The 20,370-nt window shown below is 33.3% G+C and overlaps 1 protein-coding gene across 1 annotated transcript in view; it reads right to left on the reverse strand.

Moving 5' to 3' along the window:
* LOC128997396 (uncharacterized protein DDB_G0287625-like) overlaps positions 1-20,370 on the reverse strand; it is a 167,495-nt gene that overhangs the window by 143,328 nt on the left and 3,797 nt on the right. Inside the window, exon 3 of the mRNA XM_054423033.1 lies at positions 11,157-11,308. Coding sequence (XP_054279008.1) covers positions 11,157-11,308 — 152 coding nt within the window. The remainder of the gene's footprint in view (positions 1-11,156; positions 11,309-20,370) is intronic.

The raw sequence follows: 20,370 nt of genomic DNA on the forward strand, positions 1-20,370 counted from the left end.
TGTAACTTCTCCCCATCTGATGGTATTACATGTGGCATCACCCATTGAATTGAGTTAAGTGTAATTTTAGGAATCGTATCAGCAGTGCCACTGGCTGGAGCACTAGTGGTTGTTAATATACAATTCAAATCATTTTTGGATCTTTTCAACACCAATTCTTGTTTGACATTTACTAATACCTTATTAAAATCCTCAAATACACCCATTAACAGTTCTAATGGCAAACAAGTACTAAACTTGCCACCTTTATGGAACTCTTTTAAATTCGTGTCAGAATCAAATGCTACATTTGACAATTTAGTAGTTTTATTGTAAGAGCTCAATATTTTCATAAGACTAGAAATTCCTGGGTTTCTTACAATGTCTATTTCTTTACCTGCAACTTCATATCTAATTTCATCAAATAAGAACGCAAATGCATTATTTATAAAATGACCTTTATCATGATTCTCAATTTCTCCCTTAATATACAGATAACTCCTACATGGGAGAGTTAGCAAATCTTGATTATTAATACATATTCGAATTTCATCAGAATTATTTATTGCTAAAGTGTTGTGGGGAACATAGGAGTGATTTGTAATTTTAACCACACTATCGTCGAATTGGGATTTCCCTGTAACGTCTAGAAAATCTTCCATTTTTATTAATAGAAAATTTTAACTTTAGTCCTATTGATCGTAGGAACCTAGCATTTTGTACACTTATAGATAAATTCTTATAAATTCTCATATCTTTTTTATATGACAAGTAATTGTAGTTTCTTCTCCGTTAAAGTCAATTGCCTTGTCATGCTGATCGGCAAATGTAATACTGACAACATCTAAACTTCTCTTATTTACAGGAAAATATATAATATTTCTTGGAACTTCAATAATTTTGTAGCCAGGAGGAGCTTCTGGATAAAAGCTATGTATGGTGTGTGATTTGTTTCCATTTAAATAGGACCCGTTTGCAATATTACATTTTACTCTAATCACATTTACATTATTAATGTTTATTTTATTTGTAGATTCAAACTGAACACCAGGAGTAGAAACACCTTTAAATCCCAATAAAACAGACCCTAAACATGGTTTTGTAAAATCAAACACGTGGCTAGAAAGTAATGTCGCTTTCATAGTTTTATTATTAGCTGTAAGGAAAAAGTTTGGAATTTGCTTTTGAATTTCCTTTGCAAGCTCAACCACCTCATATGTTCCTTCAGAAATTTCTATTGTAACTGGAGCATTGTGGTCATAATAGAAAACATCATCACCTTCTCCAATGGTTAATTTGTTGCCTTTAAGTTGATTTAATTTTGGAATAAGCCCTTTAAATAAAAGTTTGGATTTAGTATTAATTAATGCTTCTCCATTTTTATCTATTATAACTTTAAGTTTACCATTTAATAATTGGTTTAAATCATCAACTAAGATCTCTCCCTTTGGTAATGTTATTTTCTCTACTTTGTAATATGTTAAAGTATTTAGTGGTTTTTTAACATTAAATATAGAATTATAACTTTGAAAATCTACTAATCCAATTACATAATCATCATTTAATTCAATGGGAGGAAAGAACACTGACTTTAGCTCTGGCTCTGTACCCGAAAATGCTATAGTAAATGAATCCATTTTTATAAAGAAATATTTTTTATGAATGATAAACATAAAATTCCACAAATGGAACTATTTAAATCTTGTATTTGATCAGTAGTATAGAAGATTTTATGTCCCTCAAAATATTTAATTACTTCTTTTGGAGGTTGGATTCCAAATGGGTCAAAATAAATTACAATATCTTTATTTTTACGATATGCTGTCCAATGTGTGCCAGATGAACTGTCTAAATTAACTATTCCGCACTCTTTTACTCTTGGTGTTAGATTTTTTAGCTCGTTTTTTAGGTACACCCCCCTGAAGTGAGGCACGTCTTTTGCGGCCTCTAACAGCTGGTAGTTGTCCATATTTTTTATTAAATTTTAATCCCATTCCCATCTTTGCTTTTGCCTTCATCAAATTGGTCACGGCATAAGCAGCTGCTCTTTCAGCAAGATTTGCATCTTTGGCTGTTACTCTAGTCCAAGCTAAGTCTGCTAATCTCATGTCTGCTTTGTTCCGAGCAGCGGTATCGGGATTATTCATATAGAATATGTCATGCTCTTTACAATAAGAGTCTAGTTTATTTTTTGGAGGTACATTTTTAGCTAAATTCTCACGTATATTCGTTCCAGGTCCACAGTACCGATATTGTGGTATGTGAAGTGGGAATGGAAGGTTATTTATAAGAGTATTCAATAACCCTCGACCCCTGTAAGGCTTTAAGAATAAACCTTTGCCCTTTTTACATGTTTTCTTATTATTTTTTACCATTTTTATTATATAAAAAATGTCTTTTATTCAACAAAAACACAAATTTAAAATAGTACATACTAAGGAAAATATACCAAAGAAGTTGGGCCTATTTCCTACCAATATTCGATGTGTTATTTGTGGTCCAAGTGGAAGTGGGAAGACAGTTGTAATTTACAATTTAATTGTAAGAAAGGAAGGATTAAAATTTACAAACTTATATTTAATATCTAAATCTTTAGAACAAGAAAAATATAAAAAAATAATTGAAATATTTAGTTTGTGTGATGAAGTGAAATTACACACGTTTACTGACTGTGAAATCACACCAAATGATGTCGAATCACAGTCAGTTGTTGTATTTGATGACATAAATAGTCCAAATATTACACAATTTTTCTCAATGGGTCGACATAAAAATATTAACTGTTTTTACTTGTGTCAATCTTACAGCAAAGTACACAAACATTTACGTGATAATGTAAATTTCCTAATATTATTCAAACAAGATGATTTAAATTTAAAACATGTATATCACAATCATGTTGGAAATGACTTTTCATTCGACCAATTTAAAAATCTCTGTCATCAATGTTGGGATAAAACTAAATATGGCTTTTTTGTAATAGACAAAGAAAGGTCAAAGAATAATGGCAAATATAGATTTATGTTTGATCAATTTTATAATGACCAAGCGCAAGAGTATTGATGCCATCTTCCAGAATAAACCTCTTGTCATCGTCAAACGATAGTACTTTCTTATTCATAGTTAAGGTTTGAAGATGATGATTTGTAGATTTAATTCTTGTCACATTCTCATAGTAATCTTGCCCAGTTGCAAGACAGTTTAAATAATGTTGATGTCTGAGGAGATGTTTAACTGTAGCACCATCAGCTCCTTTAGCTTTCTTCACCTCTAAAGCTTGCTTGTCTTCTTCATATAACCATTTTAGAGGAATATAAGAATATAACTTTGGTCTTAAACCACAATATTCATACATAATATGACCATCTAATTCGTCTTTAAACTTTCCAGTGACTTTTTTATTTTTATCAGAGTATAAGAAATGGTCTTTACTATATCCAGAGGTATCAAAATAGTGCAAGTCACATTCTATTTCCTTGTAAAAGTCCTCTGTAACTATAGAATACATTAAAGAATCAGTGTCTGTCATTAGAAATCTTTTATTCTTAAATTTTGACATATAATTATAGTGGAAATCATACATTATTACTTTACTAATATCTAAAATGGTCATTCCCAAATATATAGGTTTATTAAACTTTACAACTAATTTATTTAAATGTATAGCATGTAAATTGTTATCGAACTTTTTGCTACAGTCAAACCTTGGATTAGTGACATATTTTGTTAATAGTGACTCATCTTTGAGATATATATCACGAAACTTTCGTTGATTCATAATTGTTCGACCAAAGAGACTATTATTTAACAATTTGTAAAAGTCTTTTTCAAAATCATTTTTAGCACATTTGCGTTTTTCAATATTAAAATTAATATAGGGTGCAAGCCATTTGGACTGTCTAAATTTTAAAATTCTATGGTATTTTGTAGCAACCAATCCCAATTCCTCATATTTTTGTAATGCTTTATAATGTAAAATATATTTAGTTTTGTCATTTAAATTAGGTATTAATTTGCCATTCATTTTCTCAGGTGCTAATGGATAGTCATTATGTAAATCATGTAAGCTTTTATCATATTTTAAATCAACTTCTAAAATGTATCCAAACTCATCATTTTGATTATATTTGTAGTCTACCTCATTAGTCCAACGAAATTCATCCACGGGTAGTGTCTCACACATAGCTGTGGAGTATAGCGAGTTACAATCTAAATATATTAAATACACACTCTCTTGATTGGGATCATAATGTTCGCCCATATATTTATTATTGGCTTTAGCGTAACGTGTAGAAATCATACTGACTCCTCCTCTGATTGCACTTTCTATGAACAAATGCATGTCAATATCTTGAAATAATTGTAATTTTATACCAGTCATTCTAAGACAGGCTTCCCATGTTAGTCCTGGAAGTGAATACATATGTACGGGGTCAAGTTTGTAATCCTTTAAACACAGGTCTCTAAATGTCTCAAACACATCAGCCAGTAGCAATACATCTGTTTTAAGATATAAATCATGATATTCTTGTAAATTATTTATATTAAAATGGGTCCAGATATTTTTAGCATGTTCATATTCAATGGGAGAAATATGTTCTTTAGTTAAAGTACTGTAAAATTTTTCAATTGAAGGTAGAGACTCTGCAAACTTATCTGGTCCCGTCATGTATTCATAGGGAAATACGCCTTTGCGTTGTAGTAGTGGATTGTCTATGAATCTAAATGTATTTAAATTGGAAGCTAATTTGTATAATGGAAGGGACAGAAAGTTATAGGAATCTAAAAATACTAAATCATCAACAGAGAATGAAATGTACTTTTCCATATCTTTGGCTATGCAATTTAATTTACGATTAAACTTTCCCAAGTGTTGCATTATTAAATGTCCATCGTAATTTTTTAAGTTATGGAAGAATACTGGGATTTTCTTCGTTACTTTATAGTTTAAATTACAATCATTATGGGTAGCTCCACGGTATTGGCCATTTGAATGACAATGATCTCGTACCCTATCAAAATATAAGGGCTTTTTACAAATGTGACAATGTGTTGAGTTTTGGAAAGATGCCTCTTGCTCAGGAGTCATTACAAGAGGAATATATATCGCCATTTGACTTTTAATAAAATCATAAGTCTCAAATAATCTTTCGAAAAACACATCCATAACATTTGCACCACTGTATAACTCTTCAGAAATAATCTTAGAATCTTTTACTACGACAAATGCAAATCCCGATGGAATATGTATATTGGAGTTTATAAAGCACTCAAAATCTGCATAAATTACAAATGGGGCTTTAAGTTGATATTTATAATTTTTAAATTGTAATGTATTTTGTTTAGACATTTCCACTCTTTGTGCATCAAAGTTTTTACAATATGTTATATGACGTTCTAATTTATCTTTGGTGTAAAAATGTTGTAAACAAAACTTGCAAAAATGCTTTTTACGGTTATCTTTTGTTGACCGTAGCATTAACCTATTAAAATCACGAATTAAACAGTAATGTGATTTACGACCTTGTTGTAATAATAATAGATCTATATGAGTGTTACTATTCAGTTTGGTTCTTCTTAATGGATATATAAATTTTCGGTCTTCAACTCCAAATACATTAACACTTATATTATTTTGTCTTTCAAATTTATCTATTTCAGATATTTTTACGGGATATTTTATATTTGTCATGTTCAACTGACCTATGTAGGGTGCATAGCTAGAGACTCTATTAGCATGTTTAGCATTCCTTGGATGTAAAGCTGCTAAAATTGACCAAAGAAAGCATTTATTGTCAGAATTCTTTATATTTAAAACAGCATGTTTTGATTGAATACTTTTTGGTGTGGGAATATATGACTTTGGAGTTAGGGGCTTATACTTGTAAACGTGCAACTGCCAATATTTAGTATAGTCATATATCCATCCACTACCTTCAGCTTGGTATTTGTGCATAGAAGTGTCAATCTTTAATAGAGCATTTTCAATTTGATGCTTTAAATCTCTCTTCTCAATGGTTAGGATAGTAAGGCTTCTAAAATCTGCAATACATTCTTTCTCATTAACTAATTTTCCATTTTGATCTATTGTATATTTTATAAATTTGATTCTCCTTACTAAAGTCCATTTTATCGGTAGAGGACAAGACTGAAGAGTACTTTTAAGTTCAGTTTTAATCGATTCACTGAAAAATTTAATCATTGTATATGGACATTTGTTACAAGAATTTACGTGTCTTTTAAAATGACCAACAACATTTCTTTTACAGAAATTACAAGTCTTGTGACTTTGTAATATATGAGATTTTAGAGCCACATTATTATCACAGATTAAATCACACAGTTTACATACCTTCATTTGATGTTTTAAATTGTAGTGGCGAATAAGGTTGCTTTTTTTGGAGAGCGATGCGAAACAATGTTGACATGTAGTCTTCATTTTTATATATGTAACTAAAAAACTAGGTTGGCATCTTCTATATAGTAGAAATTACATTTTGACAATTTCAATTAATGAGAAATAATAATTTGAATTAGAATTTTATATTTTAATATTCAAAACAATTTCATACAATAGGATTTGGCAATTGAAATTTTCTAAATCAAAACTAAATCCAAAATCTTAAATAAAAAATACTTTTTAGCAATTCAGATTGCTGAGTCTACATATATACAGAGTGAGTGTTACCTATTTTAAAGGGGACTTGACAAAATTATATAGTGAGTATAATTCAGCTAAGTTTTTAAATAATAACTTGTACACACTTTAGACTCAAAGTCCCCTGGTGCGTGAAGTTTGGCTAAGTTTTTAAATAATAACTTGTGCAAACGTTTGACTCAAAGTTCCCCCCGTGAGTATAATTCGGCTAAGTTTTTAAATAATAACTTGTACACATTTTGATTCAAAGTCCCCTGGTGCGTGAAGTTTGGCTAAGTTTTTAAATAATAACTTGTATATATTTTTGACTCACTTAAAAATAGTAATAACAAAATAAGTTACTTTTTTGGATAGAGAAGCAGCACACAGTTAACATGTAACTAAAAAAACAAAGTTAGCATCTTCTATATGGTGGAAATTACATTTTAGACAATTTCAATTAATGGGAAATAATAATTTAAATCAGAATTTTAAATTTTAATATTCAAAACAATTTCATACAATAAAATTTGGCAATTGTAATTTTTTAAATCAAAACTAAATCCAAAATCTTAAATAAAAATACTTTTTAGCAATTCAGATTTATGAGTCTACATATATACAGAGTGAGTGTTAGTTATAGAGAAGACTATGTTACCTATGTTAAAAGGGACTCGACAAAATTATATAGTGAGTATAATTCGGCTAAGTTTTTAAATAATAACTTGTACACATTTTGACTCAAAGTCCCCTGGTGCGTGAAGTTTGGCTAAGTTTTTAAATAATAACTTGTGCAAACGTTTGACTCAAAGTTCCCCCCGTGAGTATAATTCGGCTAAGTTTTTAAATAATAACTTGTACACATTTTGATTCAAAGTCCCCTGGTGCATGAAGTTTGGCTAAGTTTTTAAATAATAACTTGTGCAAACGTTTGACTCAAAGTTCCCCCCGTGAGTATAATTCGGCTAAGTTTTTAAATAATAACTTGTGCAAACTTTTGACTCAAAGTCCCCCTCATGAGTGAATTTGGCTAAGTTTTTTAAAATAGACTTATATACATTTTAAGTTCCTTAGTGACTGTTCAAAATACTCTAAGTGTTTAAAAATAGATTTATATACATTTTAAGTTCCTTGGTGACTGTTCAAAATACTCTAAGGGTTTAAAAATATACTTATATACATTTTTTACAAGTTCCTTAGTGACTCAATTCGGCTAAGTTTTTTAAAAATGGACTCGGGAAATTAGCTACACTCCTAAGTTAAAAGAAATACAGAGTATGAGTACAAACATCAATTACGTCACCAATTGATCCCATGACCCGACACGCGACAACATATTACAATAGTCTAGCTTAGATGTCAAAGACTTACCAAAACAAGAAGATCCAGGTGGAAGAGTGAGTGACGATTCCGTAGAATTCCCCCCTTATATACCACAAAATTGTCTAAATTAATTTAGAACAATGGAAATTGAACAAACTGAAATTGAACAATTGAATAATTGAGGTCAATCAATCAAACATATTTGGTAATTGTCTAAACCTGCCCCAGACAGACTGGCGCCAGACAGGCAGAGAATGTTGACAATTGGTTTTGATTGGGGTCATTAGGTTACACTCGCAGTCATTCATTTGAGTCGGGCATAGTTTACGCATAGCCATAAGCGTGCCCGAGTTCACGCACAAACCTCACATGATTTTGAAAATATACATGGGAATGGATATGGATTTGAAATTTTAATGGAGTTTGAACATTTGTATGGGCTTGTAGGATTTGTACATTTGTAGGAACGAGATCCGGGTCTTTAAAAAGTGGCCAAAAAAATTAGCCATATTCCAGACGTGTTTTTCAGTATTAAAAAAGTAGAAAATTTATATAGGGGTGTATAGGTCGAGAGCTGGGTCTAATTGTTCATTTGAGTCGGGCATAGTTTACGCATAGCCATAAGCGTGCCCGAGTTCACGCACAAACCTCACATGATTTTGAAAATATACATGGGAATGGATATGGATTTGAAATTTTAATGGAGTTTGAACATTTGTATGGGCTTGTAGGATTTGTACATTTGTAGGAACGAGATCCGGGTCTTTAAAAAGTGGCCAAAAAAATTAGCCATATTCCAGACGTGTTTTTCAGTATTAAAAAAGTAGAAAATTTATATAGGGGTGTATAGGTCGAGAGCTGGGTCTAATTGTTCATTTGAGTCGGGCATAGTTTACGCATAGCCATAAGCGTGCCCGAGTTCACGCACAAACCTCACATGATTTTGAAAATATACATGGGAATGGATATGGATTTGAAATTTTAATGGAGTTTGAACATTTGTATGGGCTTGTAGGATTTGTACATTTGTAGGAACGAGATCCGGGTCTTTAAAAAGTGGCCAAAAAAATTAGCCATATTCCAGACGTGTTTTTCAGTATTAAAAAAGTAGAAAATTTATATAGGGGTGTATAGGTCGAGAGCTGGGTCTTTAAAAAAGTGGCCAAAAAAATGAGCCACTAATTTTTCTCATTTTTCCCCTATAAAAAGTGCCCTAAAAGTGCCTCTAAAACGCCGAAAGTGGGGTATCTTTCTTCTATTATATCTACTCACACAAATTCATAATAATTAAAATTGCACGTGCAATTTAACATTTTTAACGTATTTAAACATTATAATACCCAAACATTTCTTTAATTACTGCCAGTTATATTTTTAGAGTTTAAAAAAATTATGAATGAAATTTTTTTGTGTTTTGCAAACGTTAAAGGGTACACACTATTTTCCATACAATGATGTGTATAACTACAGTACGAAAGTTTTGTTAGACCTATTGAAAAATGTTTATACTCATGACGATTTGTTGTTATCTTAAAAAATTTTTTGTTGACAAAAACCTATAACAAAAAATAACAATGTTATTTTTTTATCAACTTAAAACTAAAAATTGACATGTATTGAAATAAATTTGTGTGACATTTTTAGTTAATTTTACAGTAGGCCTACGGAATTAAAAAATATGCTTTAGTGAGAAAAATGGCGATTAGAGTGCCAAACCCAGATCTAAAATAAACCCAAACATTATTTTGAAGATCTTTTATGTATAAACAAATACTTGACAACCAATGGTCACGTATTATTTAGACCCTTAATAATTGTTAAGGGTTCTTAATTATTGTAAACGAAATACTAAATTAATTGCTATTTCATATTCTATTCTTACTCAAATTAATCAACTTTTTGCACTCGTATTTTCAAAATTTTACAATTAATTGCTTTATGGGTTTCCATGTAAGTATAGAAAAAGATACGGAGAATGTAAACCACAAAATTGAAGCGTCTGTCTGATAGCCAAGTTAACATATTTAACTGATAGATATTTAATATTATTATCTATTTTTAGTGTGACGTGCTGTAGCCTAAGTGTTTGTTATTGGGTCAAATAAAATGGCCACCCGACCAATTTCTGATGGTGTTCTGTCAATAATCAATTAGTTATCACCAAGATGAATTCATAGTCATCAAGCCAATTAATTAGGCTAATGAAGTTGCCCGCGGCCCTAACAAGATAGCCTCCCCAGTCAACTATGAGTCATCATTTGCTTCGGGAGAATCCTTCGCGTCGATATATTGAATTGTTTTGCTATCCTAAACCAATTTTCTTATACAAAATCATTTTATCCAACTTATTTGAATGCTGATAAATTTATTTTGATAAAACTTCCTTTGAAGTCTCGAGTTCAGATCCTGCCAATCACCACTTTTATGAACGTAAAAAGTATGTAATCCTATGACTCAACACCTATCCTAGGGTCTTACACCCTAGAAAATAGACAACTAATATAACTAGTAGGTTAACTTTTCCTGGATTACTGAATGCTACAGAAGGGGTACAGTAATAAAATATTCACCCATTATCCCGACAGAATGTTTTTACTCAATTATTATGGACTATTAATTGTCCAGGCGGAGTAGTTTTAGTACTCTCACCTCAAATCTGGACGTTGCTGGTTCGAACTTAAGTTAATTCTAAATACAGATGTTTATTTTACACTTGACTATCAATCAACCTATGTAAGTAAAGGTTGACGTCGAAACAAGTCCGAGGGAAGCGAGTTAGTCTAATTGTTTAGTGGAACTTCAGCCTCAGGTCCTGGGTTCAAATCCTGACAAACACGGCTTTTACCTATGTTGTTACCTATGTGTTAGTGAGGCTACACTCGAGCCCTAGCCTGTTCCCCAAGGTCATGGTCAAATCCCTCCAATCAGAAACTGCTTTTACCTATGTATTAGCATAGGTTAAAAATACTAAGGGAGTATGTTTAATATATGGTGTTAGTGAGGCGACACCCAAGTCATAGCCTGAAGAAATATGTATACATGATAGAGCCTACAATCCTACAATGTAAAGGTAGGAAAAAAACTAAGTAACGGTGTTTGGACCAATTTTCTTACAAAAAACCTAAACAATCCCAACGCAGTATTTTGGACACCAATACAATTTACAAAAACACTCGTCATAGCTTTTACCCCTCACAAAAACATGAGGTTTCCTAACCTGAAGCAAATCTCGGCAATCTTTTCAACTATTTTAATTGCTCGGAATATTCCTAGTGGCGCTATCTCGTACATACTTCTCCGGTCTTCCTCGAACCAGACGGCGCGTCGTGGCGGTTCGTCAGACGATGTGATTGTGTTGACATCTATTCCCTGAACCAAGTCCACAACGGTAAAAACTATAGAGTATCCTACGAGCGGAATAGCAACCAACACATTAGCTATCGGGAATACCTCCAGCTGATGTATCTTGCTTGCTCGTCGCTCGTCGCTAGTATTGATGACTGCGCAACTTCCTTATATTCATACGTCAACGTGGTTTCCTTGTATTGGATTTCTTTATGACGGGGGAAATATTTTAATTCATGATTGAAAGATTAATCAATACGTGCATTAAATGAACAAATAATTACAATTTATACGATTTTTAAATGTCTTATAAACTACTTGTTGAAGTAATGGGGAAATTTACAGGAAAGCAGACTTACCTTTAAATAAGTCCATAGAGACACATCAAATATACAACACAAAAGTAGAAATTTTCTGAAAACTGATTTTGTTATTTTCTCCAGTGGTTACGAAAATTTCTACTTTTGTTTTGTATATTTATTTGTCTCTATAGACTTATTTCAAGGGAAGCCTGCTTTACTATCAATTTCCTTAATAATTCCTGGAAAATGACCTATCTTTTTGTCAGATAACCGTTATGTTTAAGTAATGGTTTATTGTTAACTATTGAGTTTTTGAAGTTTACCAAAGGGTAATTGTTTGTACTAAATATGGAAAGATTCAACAAGCAACATGGCCATTGAAAATAAGTTTAAAAAGTATCTTCTTTTATTTTTATCTTCAAGTTATGTACTGTATTTGAGGTAAACTTACTTAGTTATTTTTTAAGAAATCTAAGGACATCTTTTAAATCGTCTAATTCTTACAGATTTACAAGTTGGTAAAATTAAAAGAATAGTGCCCTATTTTAACATAAACAATTAAAAAGTTATAGCGTAAGAAATAGTTTAAGAAAGAGCTTTTCACAAAAAAAATTATCAAAATAAGGGTTTTAAGAGTTAAGGGATTCCCTTTCTGCGAAGGATTTAAATTAGTTTTTGAAATTGTAATGCTGTAATGAGTTTTTAATAAAGATTTAATGATGACAAAGGTGTTTCTCTGAATAAATTTGTCCACATAATTCTGAGAAAATTCAGTTAACCAAAAGCAAAACACCGATAACATAGCGTTGCATTTTGAGGTTATGGTTGCTAGGCAACGCCAACAATTATATGGTTGAAGCCTATTGAATGTTGAAAGCAAATAATTTAACATCTAGGCCTAGATGAGCAGGAGCAAAAATTGTGATTATCACATCACCTTTTTTGACACTTTTTAACACTACTCCCAATATATATTAAAATGATCCTGACCTAAAAAGAATCCCGTTTTGTCAAACTACAAACTAATTCTCAAACTTTATAGTTTTTGTCTACTTTACAGCGCTAATAAAATAGAAAGCTCGTCCGCAGCAGATAGTTTCGGGGGCGGAACTGCCAATGGATCGTTTTTATGTCGCGTCGAGTTTTTACACGCACTTGCCAAAATATATTGGACATTTTAATGGCGGGTGTTGTGAATATAAATAATCTGTATATCAAGGTATATGTTTCCCTGTCCATTCCAGCTAAACTAAGAGTTATGATTGTATATGAATGAGGTTTATTATTTAATTTTAATGTTTTCTGGTGGAAAATACCAACATAAATTCGTGTTTTAAATTAGGATTCGTGTTAAAATTATTAACAGCGTAGCTTAATGGAAAGTGTATATCTGCGAGATTTCAGAGATCGCCAAATACAAAGGTTGCTGGTTCGATCTTGTTGATTTCTGGATCCAAAGATAGTTTGCCAACATTTGATTAAATAATTGATTATGTTTTAAACTACAGGTTATCGTCATACACAAACAAGACGAGGGATTGCACTTTTATCGAATTAAAACTGAACCTTTTAATTAAATTATCTTTACCCAACGTCAAAATGTACCTCCACAATCATGGAAGGCGAGCTTTGTGTTTAATATGGGAATAAAGCGCTGTTAGCTATTGACAGGTTTTAATCAAAGATCAATTCATTAGGCCTGATGCGATGTGGAAAGCGAGCACAGGCAAGCTGATAACGCATAAACGTGTATTGATACAGCACAGCCGTTATAGCTGCTAGGATTTTAGGCTCATTGTGATGTGCATGAATCAATCATTTTATGTATAGACTGGGACGGGTGGTGTCGTCCTGTAATCCAGCTACTAGGAGGTCACGAATTGTGGATATTTATAGGCATGCACTGTGGATGCGATACTCTCTGGTGTGGATTAACGTCCGCACGAGTGAGTACTACGACTATCCGCAGTACTATTCGTATATACCAAGGAAAAAATGTGGTTCGGATTCCACTATAAACTGTAGGTCCCTAGTTGCCATTATGGGCTATTAATTAACAGCTGTGTCTAAGGAATATGTCGGCCTTAGTCACTAACAAGACTACAAGATCGCGCCACTCATCCTACACTCATCTCCATTCATCTTGGCTTAAAATACCTACTTTGTATGGTCGCCATTTCATCGAAAAATATTAAAGTATTAAAAATATAGAAGAGTAAACACTTTGATTATATGAAATGAAATGAAAATGCTTCTTTATTGAGGTGAACTTAGGACCTCATGGTCCTTTCTTACAGTTAACCTCTACACACACACACTTATACACTTGTTTATTTAGGGTTTAGCCTGAAACCTACCTACAGGTATCATATTACTAATCTTACATTTTTTTTCAAACAAAATAGTGATGTGTTTACTGACATTAGGCTAAAACTCTATAAAATTTTTAAAACATTTTCTTTTTTAAAAGCTCTTCATCTGGATATTTGGACTAACTTATTTTAGACCCGCAGATTTTGTCTTGTTTAACGACCCAATTGTTTCAACTGATGTTCCACGTGAACCAAAGCTATATTGATAAGACCGAACCGCTAGTCGCATGTAATAATGTTTTATCGATAGGCTACGCATTTTTTTCCCTTCCAAAACGGTTTTGTCCACGACCCAACTCGATCAATTAATGTTCCACGCTTTCCAATGATCAAGAGGAAACACAAACGTCATCTTCCACCTTCCAAAGTAAATCTGACCTAATTAATTGCACGCGTCCCAACCGTAAACCAGAATTATTGATAAGACGGAAGCGCAGGGGCGCATGCGGCCGATAAGACAGTTGTGTAACGGCCGCTGTGAGTCGCCGATATCTTATCAGTTTGTTGACCCCGCTTATCTCTTATCAATGGCCGGCTGCGTATTCAATCCAATATTGATACACGAGCTGTTGACCTCTGAACTAATCCGGCTCACTTTCTCAAATTGCATTTTAATTGTGACAGAAATCGTTGAGATAAGCGATCGATCGTTGCCACCTTTGTAGTATGGCAAGAAACTTGTAGTGGTTTCGTCACAGTTTGGTGTGATGTAGCTTTCTACAAACAGAAGTTTCCGAAACTTGCATAATCTGTATATCCTAAACAATATAATTGATCATATTGATATAGTCTGTACGTTGGTACCTGTCTCCAGGGGACTGGTCAGTAGGTGTTTCTCTAAGTAGTGGCATGGATGCATATGTGCCACCTTTGACAAGATGTACACCCTGGTATACCAATGTCAATGATACTACATAGAAGTCATATTACTAATGTGTCAATGTATTTGCACGTTTGTAGTATGGCAACAGCGAGAATATTTTTTGTCACAGTTTGGTGTGGCATAGATAGCAAGGGAAACTTCCTAAAATTTCAAAATTGATCACACTTATATAGTCTGTACGATGGTACTTGTCCTGACCTTCCGTCTATGGGAACCGGTCAGTCGGCTATGGTGTTTTTTATGGTTGATGTTTTTCTTAACAGCATTAGTTGATATTTATGTTTTTAGTGGAATTTTCAATAACATATAATTTACCATATATAATATCATAAAATTAAACTTACCAAATCATCACTTAACTTGATGTAATTCTGGAACTTATAAACATCGACAAATTGTACAATAAGTAATCAAAAGTGTAGTGAATTAATGCTCAATGTAAAGGTATATATCTGTTATCAAGCCCTAAGTAAGAATAATGTCACTATATTTGCCCGTTTATCTAGGAAAGCCCGTTTTTCCTCGCGTGTCAACCCAGTAGCCATCAGACTAATGATGATGGCAACGGGGAAAATAATTACGGCTTTTAAATACGAAGCCATCATTTGGTAAACCTATACTTCCATTGATGTTTATCTAGAATATATTACTGTCTTTTGTCGCATTTCTTACTGTAGTATCATTACGAGAATTGGTATAATGTTCTGTTGGGCGGATTTAAGTGATTTTTATATTGTAGAGTGTCTAATCTGAGTAATAATTACTGAAACTTCAAATATTCAATTTTATCCCTACTTACAGTTGGCGTCCTCAATTTATTAACACGATTCATTCTAACCTTAAAGTCATTAAGTCTATAATCCAATAGAGTTCTTTTGTTCTTCATAACTTGATTAATTTCTTGTTGGTGTTAGTGCCCAAGAGATTTTTTTTACATCACAGCATGCCCAAGCATTGATGAAATAAACTTTGCAAATATTTTCAGATATAGAAATTGGTAAGCGGTGCAGTCAACCCTAGTCATGACTACATCTACCACTTTTCGAATTCATTTGGTTGTCAATCCGTCCAGAAACTATACAATTATTAAAACGCAAAATAACACCCCCCCCCCTCCAATATTACTGTCTAAAAGCAAAACCTATAGTTATGGCTCTACCCAAATTAGGAGATGGAAATTAGTTGATAGAAAGTTAAAACTCTCTAACGTTAAAACATTTTGCAAGTTTAAAATGCCCATTGACGTTTTTTATCAAACATTGATACTACGTTCAACAAGACCAGAGTTTGGGCCGTTCCCTTAAAAAAGTACATAAATGTCAACAGCGATACACTCTCAATAAGTAAAAGAAATGTTTCATAAGTCGAAGATTGTGGTACAGTGCTTGCAGTATGCCAGTTGTGGCTGAACCCACCACTTATGCCATGTAGCCTATTCGTGGCCTCTAGCGTGCCGCTTACCTGCCCACTTATTAACCATATCGATTACGCCGTTTGCGTGCCGACTCTTCAATGGGTGATTTAATTTAGCAATTTAATTACGATCGGTTCCCGCTTCCCCCGCCGCAGGCAGCGAGCGCTCGCGTCGCCCATATGTCAGCCATGTGGTTTTGGACGTTTCGGTGTCGACTTTTCACAGGATGTGGATTTAAGTGGCACCTCACATTTTTTGACCCACACTTCCGTTGGGTTTGGTGATATTTTAAACCTTAAAGAGTGTTGGGCGCCGCCGTTTTAAGGAGTTTTGGCGGATTGGGTTGCTAAGTAAACATTGTAAACTGTTTAAAACCAAAGATCTCATTGGTTACGAATACCTGTCCAAAAGGATCAGCACGGCTCAATACTTCTTACCTTTTTGTATCAAATCGTTTTATGAACAAATAAGCTGAATATAACATCGTGATTTATGCCGTAAACACATCAAATTGGTATTATTTTAATAATATCATTATAATAACACTATTCATTTATAGTAATGAATCCAGTTTTCTTAATTGGTTACTCACTTAAGTTTACTACCGAAACCATATACATATGGTTTTATACACGATGTATCCAACGATTAAATTCCTTTATCCTACTTCCTACTAATATTGTATGTGAGAAAGTTTGGATATTTGTGACAAGTAAACACGAAAAATACTGGTCGGATTGGGTTGAAATTTGATGTGATGATGGCTCACATTCCCGATTAACATACGTATTCTCATCTCAAAAATCCTTTCGGGCTCCGCCCCAGTGGCTCTGGAGTTTCCCTCGATAACCATATGAGTATATTTAAAGGAATACAAGAATTTTGTCAGCTTTTTCAATTACACAAGTTGGTTCTATGATATTAAATAGCATTAAAAAGTTTTAAGGTTTACCAACAGGGTACAGTATTATTTTTTCCTTTATAACAACATCTAGTTTGAACCAAACAGCAACAAAAAGCTGTGGAAAATTAGAAGTTTACTTTTTTTATTGTTTAGGTGCAGTGGTAGAACATTATGGCTATGGTAAATGTGCAATACTAAAGCATACCGTATATTAAAAGAATAAAATTTTCTGAAACCGTGTCCTCTCCCATTGCAATCGCAAAGCCAAGTATAACCGCAATAAGCATTTTATACTTATACGCCAACCCCGTACGAAGGACGGGTACTCTGCTAGTCTTTCATAGTTACCTACTTCATATTGTTAATGCTAAGCCTACCTACATCTTCATCAACCCTTGTTTTCTATTTCAATTCCTCTCAGTAAATGACCCAGTTCACCACTAAAGCCCAAGTTCAAGCCTCCAAAGCTATTTCTAAACTAAGATTTTCGCATCATTAGCAGAACCGGAGAATCATTTTTCAGTGAAAAACTTTCTAAGGTCCGTTAAGCCCCAGCTGTCTGTTGTAAATCCTTTATGCAAACTTGGCTGCATTGTGCGGCAGGGCCCAGGTAGGCGTTTTCAGGTACTTTTGAACTCACTTTTGGAAGCTGTTTTCGCCTCAAAGCGTTCGGACCCTCCACCGCTATTTATCATCCACTTTACGATCGGGAGGGGCCCCCGGGGGGGGGGGTAGCCCGAAGCCTCAGCCCCAAAGACCTTCATAGGTTTACGACCTATGGCCGGGGTCGACATTCAATACGCGACGTATTTATCATATGAAGGCAAAGTAATAAAGTTTTGCCGTTTTCTGTATTAACGTCCCTCCTCTAGCCCCACATGGGGTGGCGGCGAATCGGTTAATTGCGGTACTGTTATCAAATATTTGTTGTAGCGTATTATATTGCCCAGGTACGTAGAATGTATGCGTTCTGTAATAAGATTTTTACATGGACAAGAAGCAACGATGTTATTCATAACATTCGATTTGGATTCATAACGTGAAGTTAGCCTAATTTCTCATGTAACCTCATAAGTCATAGACAGGAATTCATTCATGAATAGTTTATGCTTAGATTAGTCTAGAGAATTTGATTTTTAAAGTGCGTAAAATCTATTCCTGTAGATTATAGCAACGATGTTATTAATTTATTCTCATTATGTGTGGCCTAGTTTCCCAAGAATCACTCAACATAAGTTACCGACATTTTTTAATTTTATAATAGGAGTATTTTTTATACCGTAGTATTATTTCCAACAATTACCTTTTTCGTTTGTTTCCCGTCGTTCTTGAGGGATGATTAATCTATTTCCATTTCCATATCTTCAATCTTATTTTCCTGCTTGATCAATATACGTTGTCTAACTTGTTCTGCATTTTATAATGGCTCTCTTATGGGTGTATTTCAAAAGATTCGCAGAGTTTAGAGTATGTAAGGTTTTTGTTTGATTGTCATTAGATCCATCCAATACCCAAAAGCAATGTTTTACACGTGTTTCTTCCAAATAAAAAAAAACTTCAGCACATGTTCAACGGTTCCAAATCTCAAAGGGGGGTTTTACTACCCCTAAATTTTCGAGTTAACCGTATCACCCCAGGCGCTTTGTTTACAACAGCGTATAAAGTGATTGAGATTAGGGCATAAAGGAGTTAGGAGTCATAAAGATTTAATAAGAAAGCTATAAGAGCCTACCAGTAGGCCTGCACGGCACTTCTAACTTCAAATATTAGTTTATTCCGTTCGCGTCTATTCGAAGGATAGAGAAATTAAGCCCCAAGGAAAGGTTGTACATTTGGCTTTATGTGGCTCTTTCCCCTGCGTTTCTTCGGTCCAATAAAGTTTATATCTGCCAAAACGACCTTTCTGTTAGGCCGCCGTTACCCGCTGAATGTTTTTAAATGAATCTATTTCTCGCGAATTGAGTTCTTTACCTTTATTGTATTCTTAATTTGGAATAATTGTAGATTTTAAGATGAATCATGGAGAATACGCGTAAATAAATTGCTCACAAATGGTCTATATTTCTTCACTTTCATTGTATTCCTAATCTGTACAAGATTTACTTTTTGAAGTCATTAATGAAGGATACTCGTTACTTGGGAAAATATTGTTTTCAAATTGAGTTAATTTACCTTCATTCGATACATCTTAGTTTGGAAAAATATGGACATTTTTATATAAGTTTTGGAAAATAACTATGAATAGGCCTACATTATGTACGAACTGAGTTTTTCTCCGTTTGTATTTTCAATTTCTAAAAGTTGTCGTTTTTAACAAACTGTACGAAAAAGAGTGGATCTTTTTATATTATTGACACCATGAGATGTATAATTGAATCTTTTTACTACGTTTTCAGTTCATTCTTTAATGAATTCATAGTTTGGAAAAGATGTTTTCCTACAGTTACCTGACAAAGTGCAGTCTTGTACTGATTATAGCACACAAAGTAGCTAGTTGCTGCATTTACTTACTTTTGCCGCACTCATTTTACTTTTGGCGCACTATTTTTTTTGCCACACTCCAGTATTCCAACTAAACGACAAAAACATTGTGCCACTTCGCACACTAGTTACACAAATAACTATGGTTTTTGTTATATTGTTAAAGTTATTTTGTAGAAAGTGCGGATAATTTTGATTGAATACATAATTACGGAAAATAAATTGCACACGAACAGATTACTTTTATAGTAGGATATTATTAACTTAAAAACTGCGCAGCTTTTTTAATACAATTCAGGGAGAATATGTGAATCTATTGCTCTCAAATGCAATTACCCCTATAATAGTGGATATTTTTTTGGGGAAAGTAGCAGATATGAATGTTAAGGCATGTGACCATATCAATTCCGCAGCCTATTTACGTGGAATGTAGCACTGAGCATATCATGGCTCGGATTTGCTCTCCAAGTAGGATTTGAAGATCCAATCATTCGTCTGAGCCGAAGATCTGATGGTAAGAGGGGATTGTGGATATTTGGGCTCGAATAACACACACTACGTCATCTGTCTATTTTGGTAAATATATCTGCTAAATGTGTGAAAATGCCTATGTCTTCAACCAACGCTTACCATAGTAAAAAATTTCGTCTATTACCAATTTAGGTAAACATGTCAGTTTGTTTCAGGGATGTATTTTGAAGTTGTAACGCATTTACAATTTATAGTTTAG

Source organism: Macrosteles quadrilineatus, unplaced genomic scaffold, assembly GCF_028750875.1.
Source record: "Macrosteles quadrilineatus isolate MER2022 unplaced genomic scaffold, UCM_ALF_1.0 Scaffold_6__1_contigs__length_79288215, whole genome shotgun sequence".
NCBI lineage: Eukaryota > Metazoa > Arthropoda > Insecta > Hemiptera > Cicadellidae > Macrosteles > Macrosteles quadrilineatus.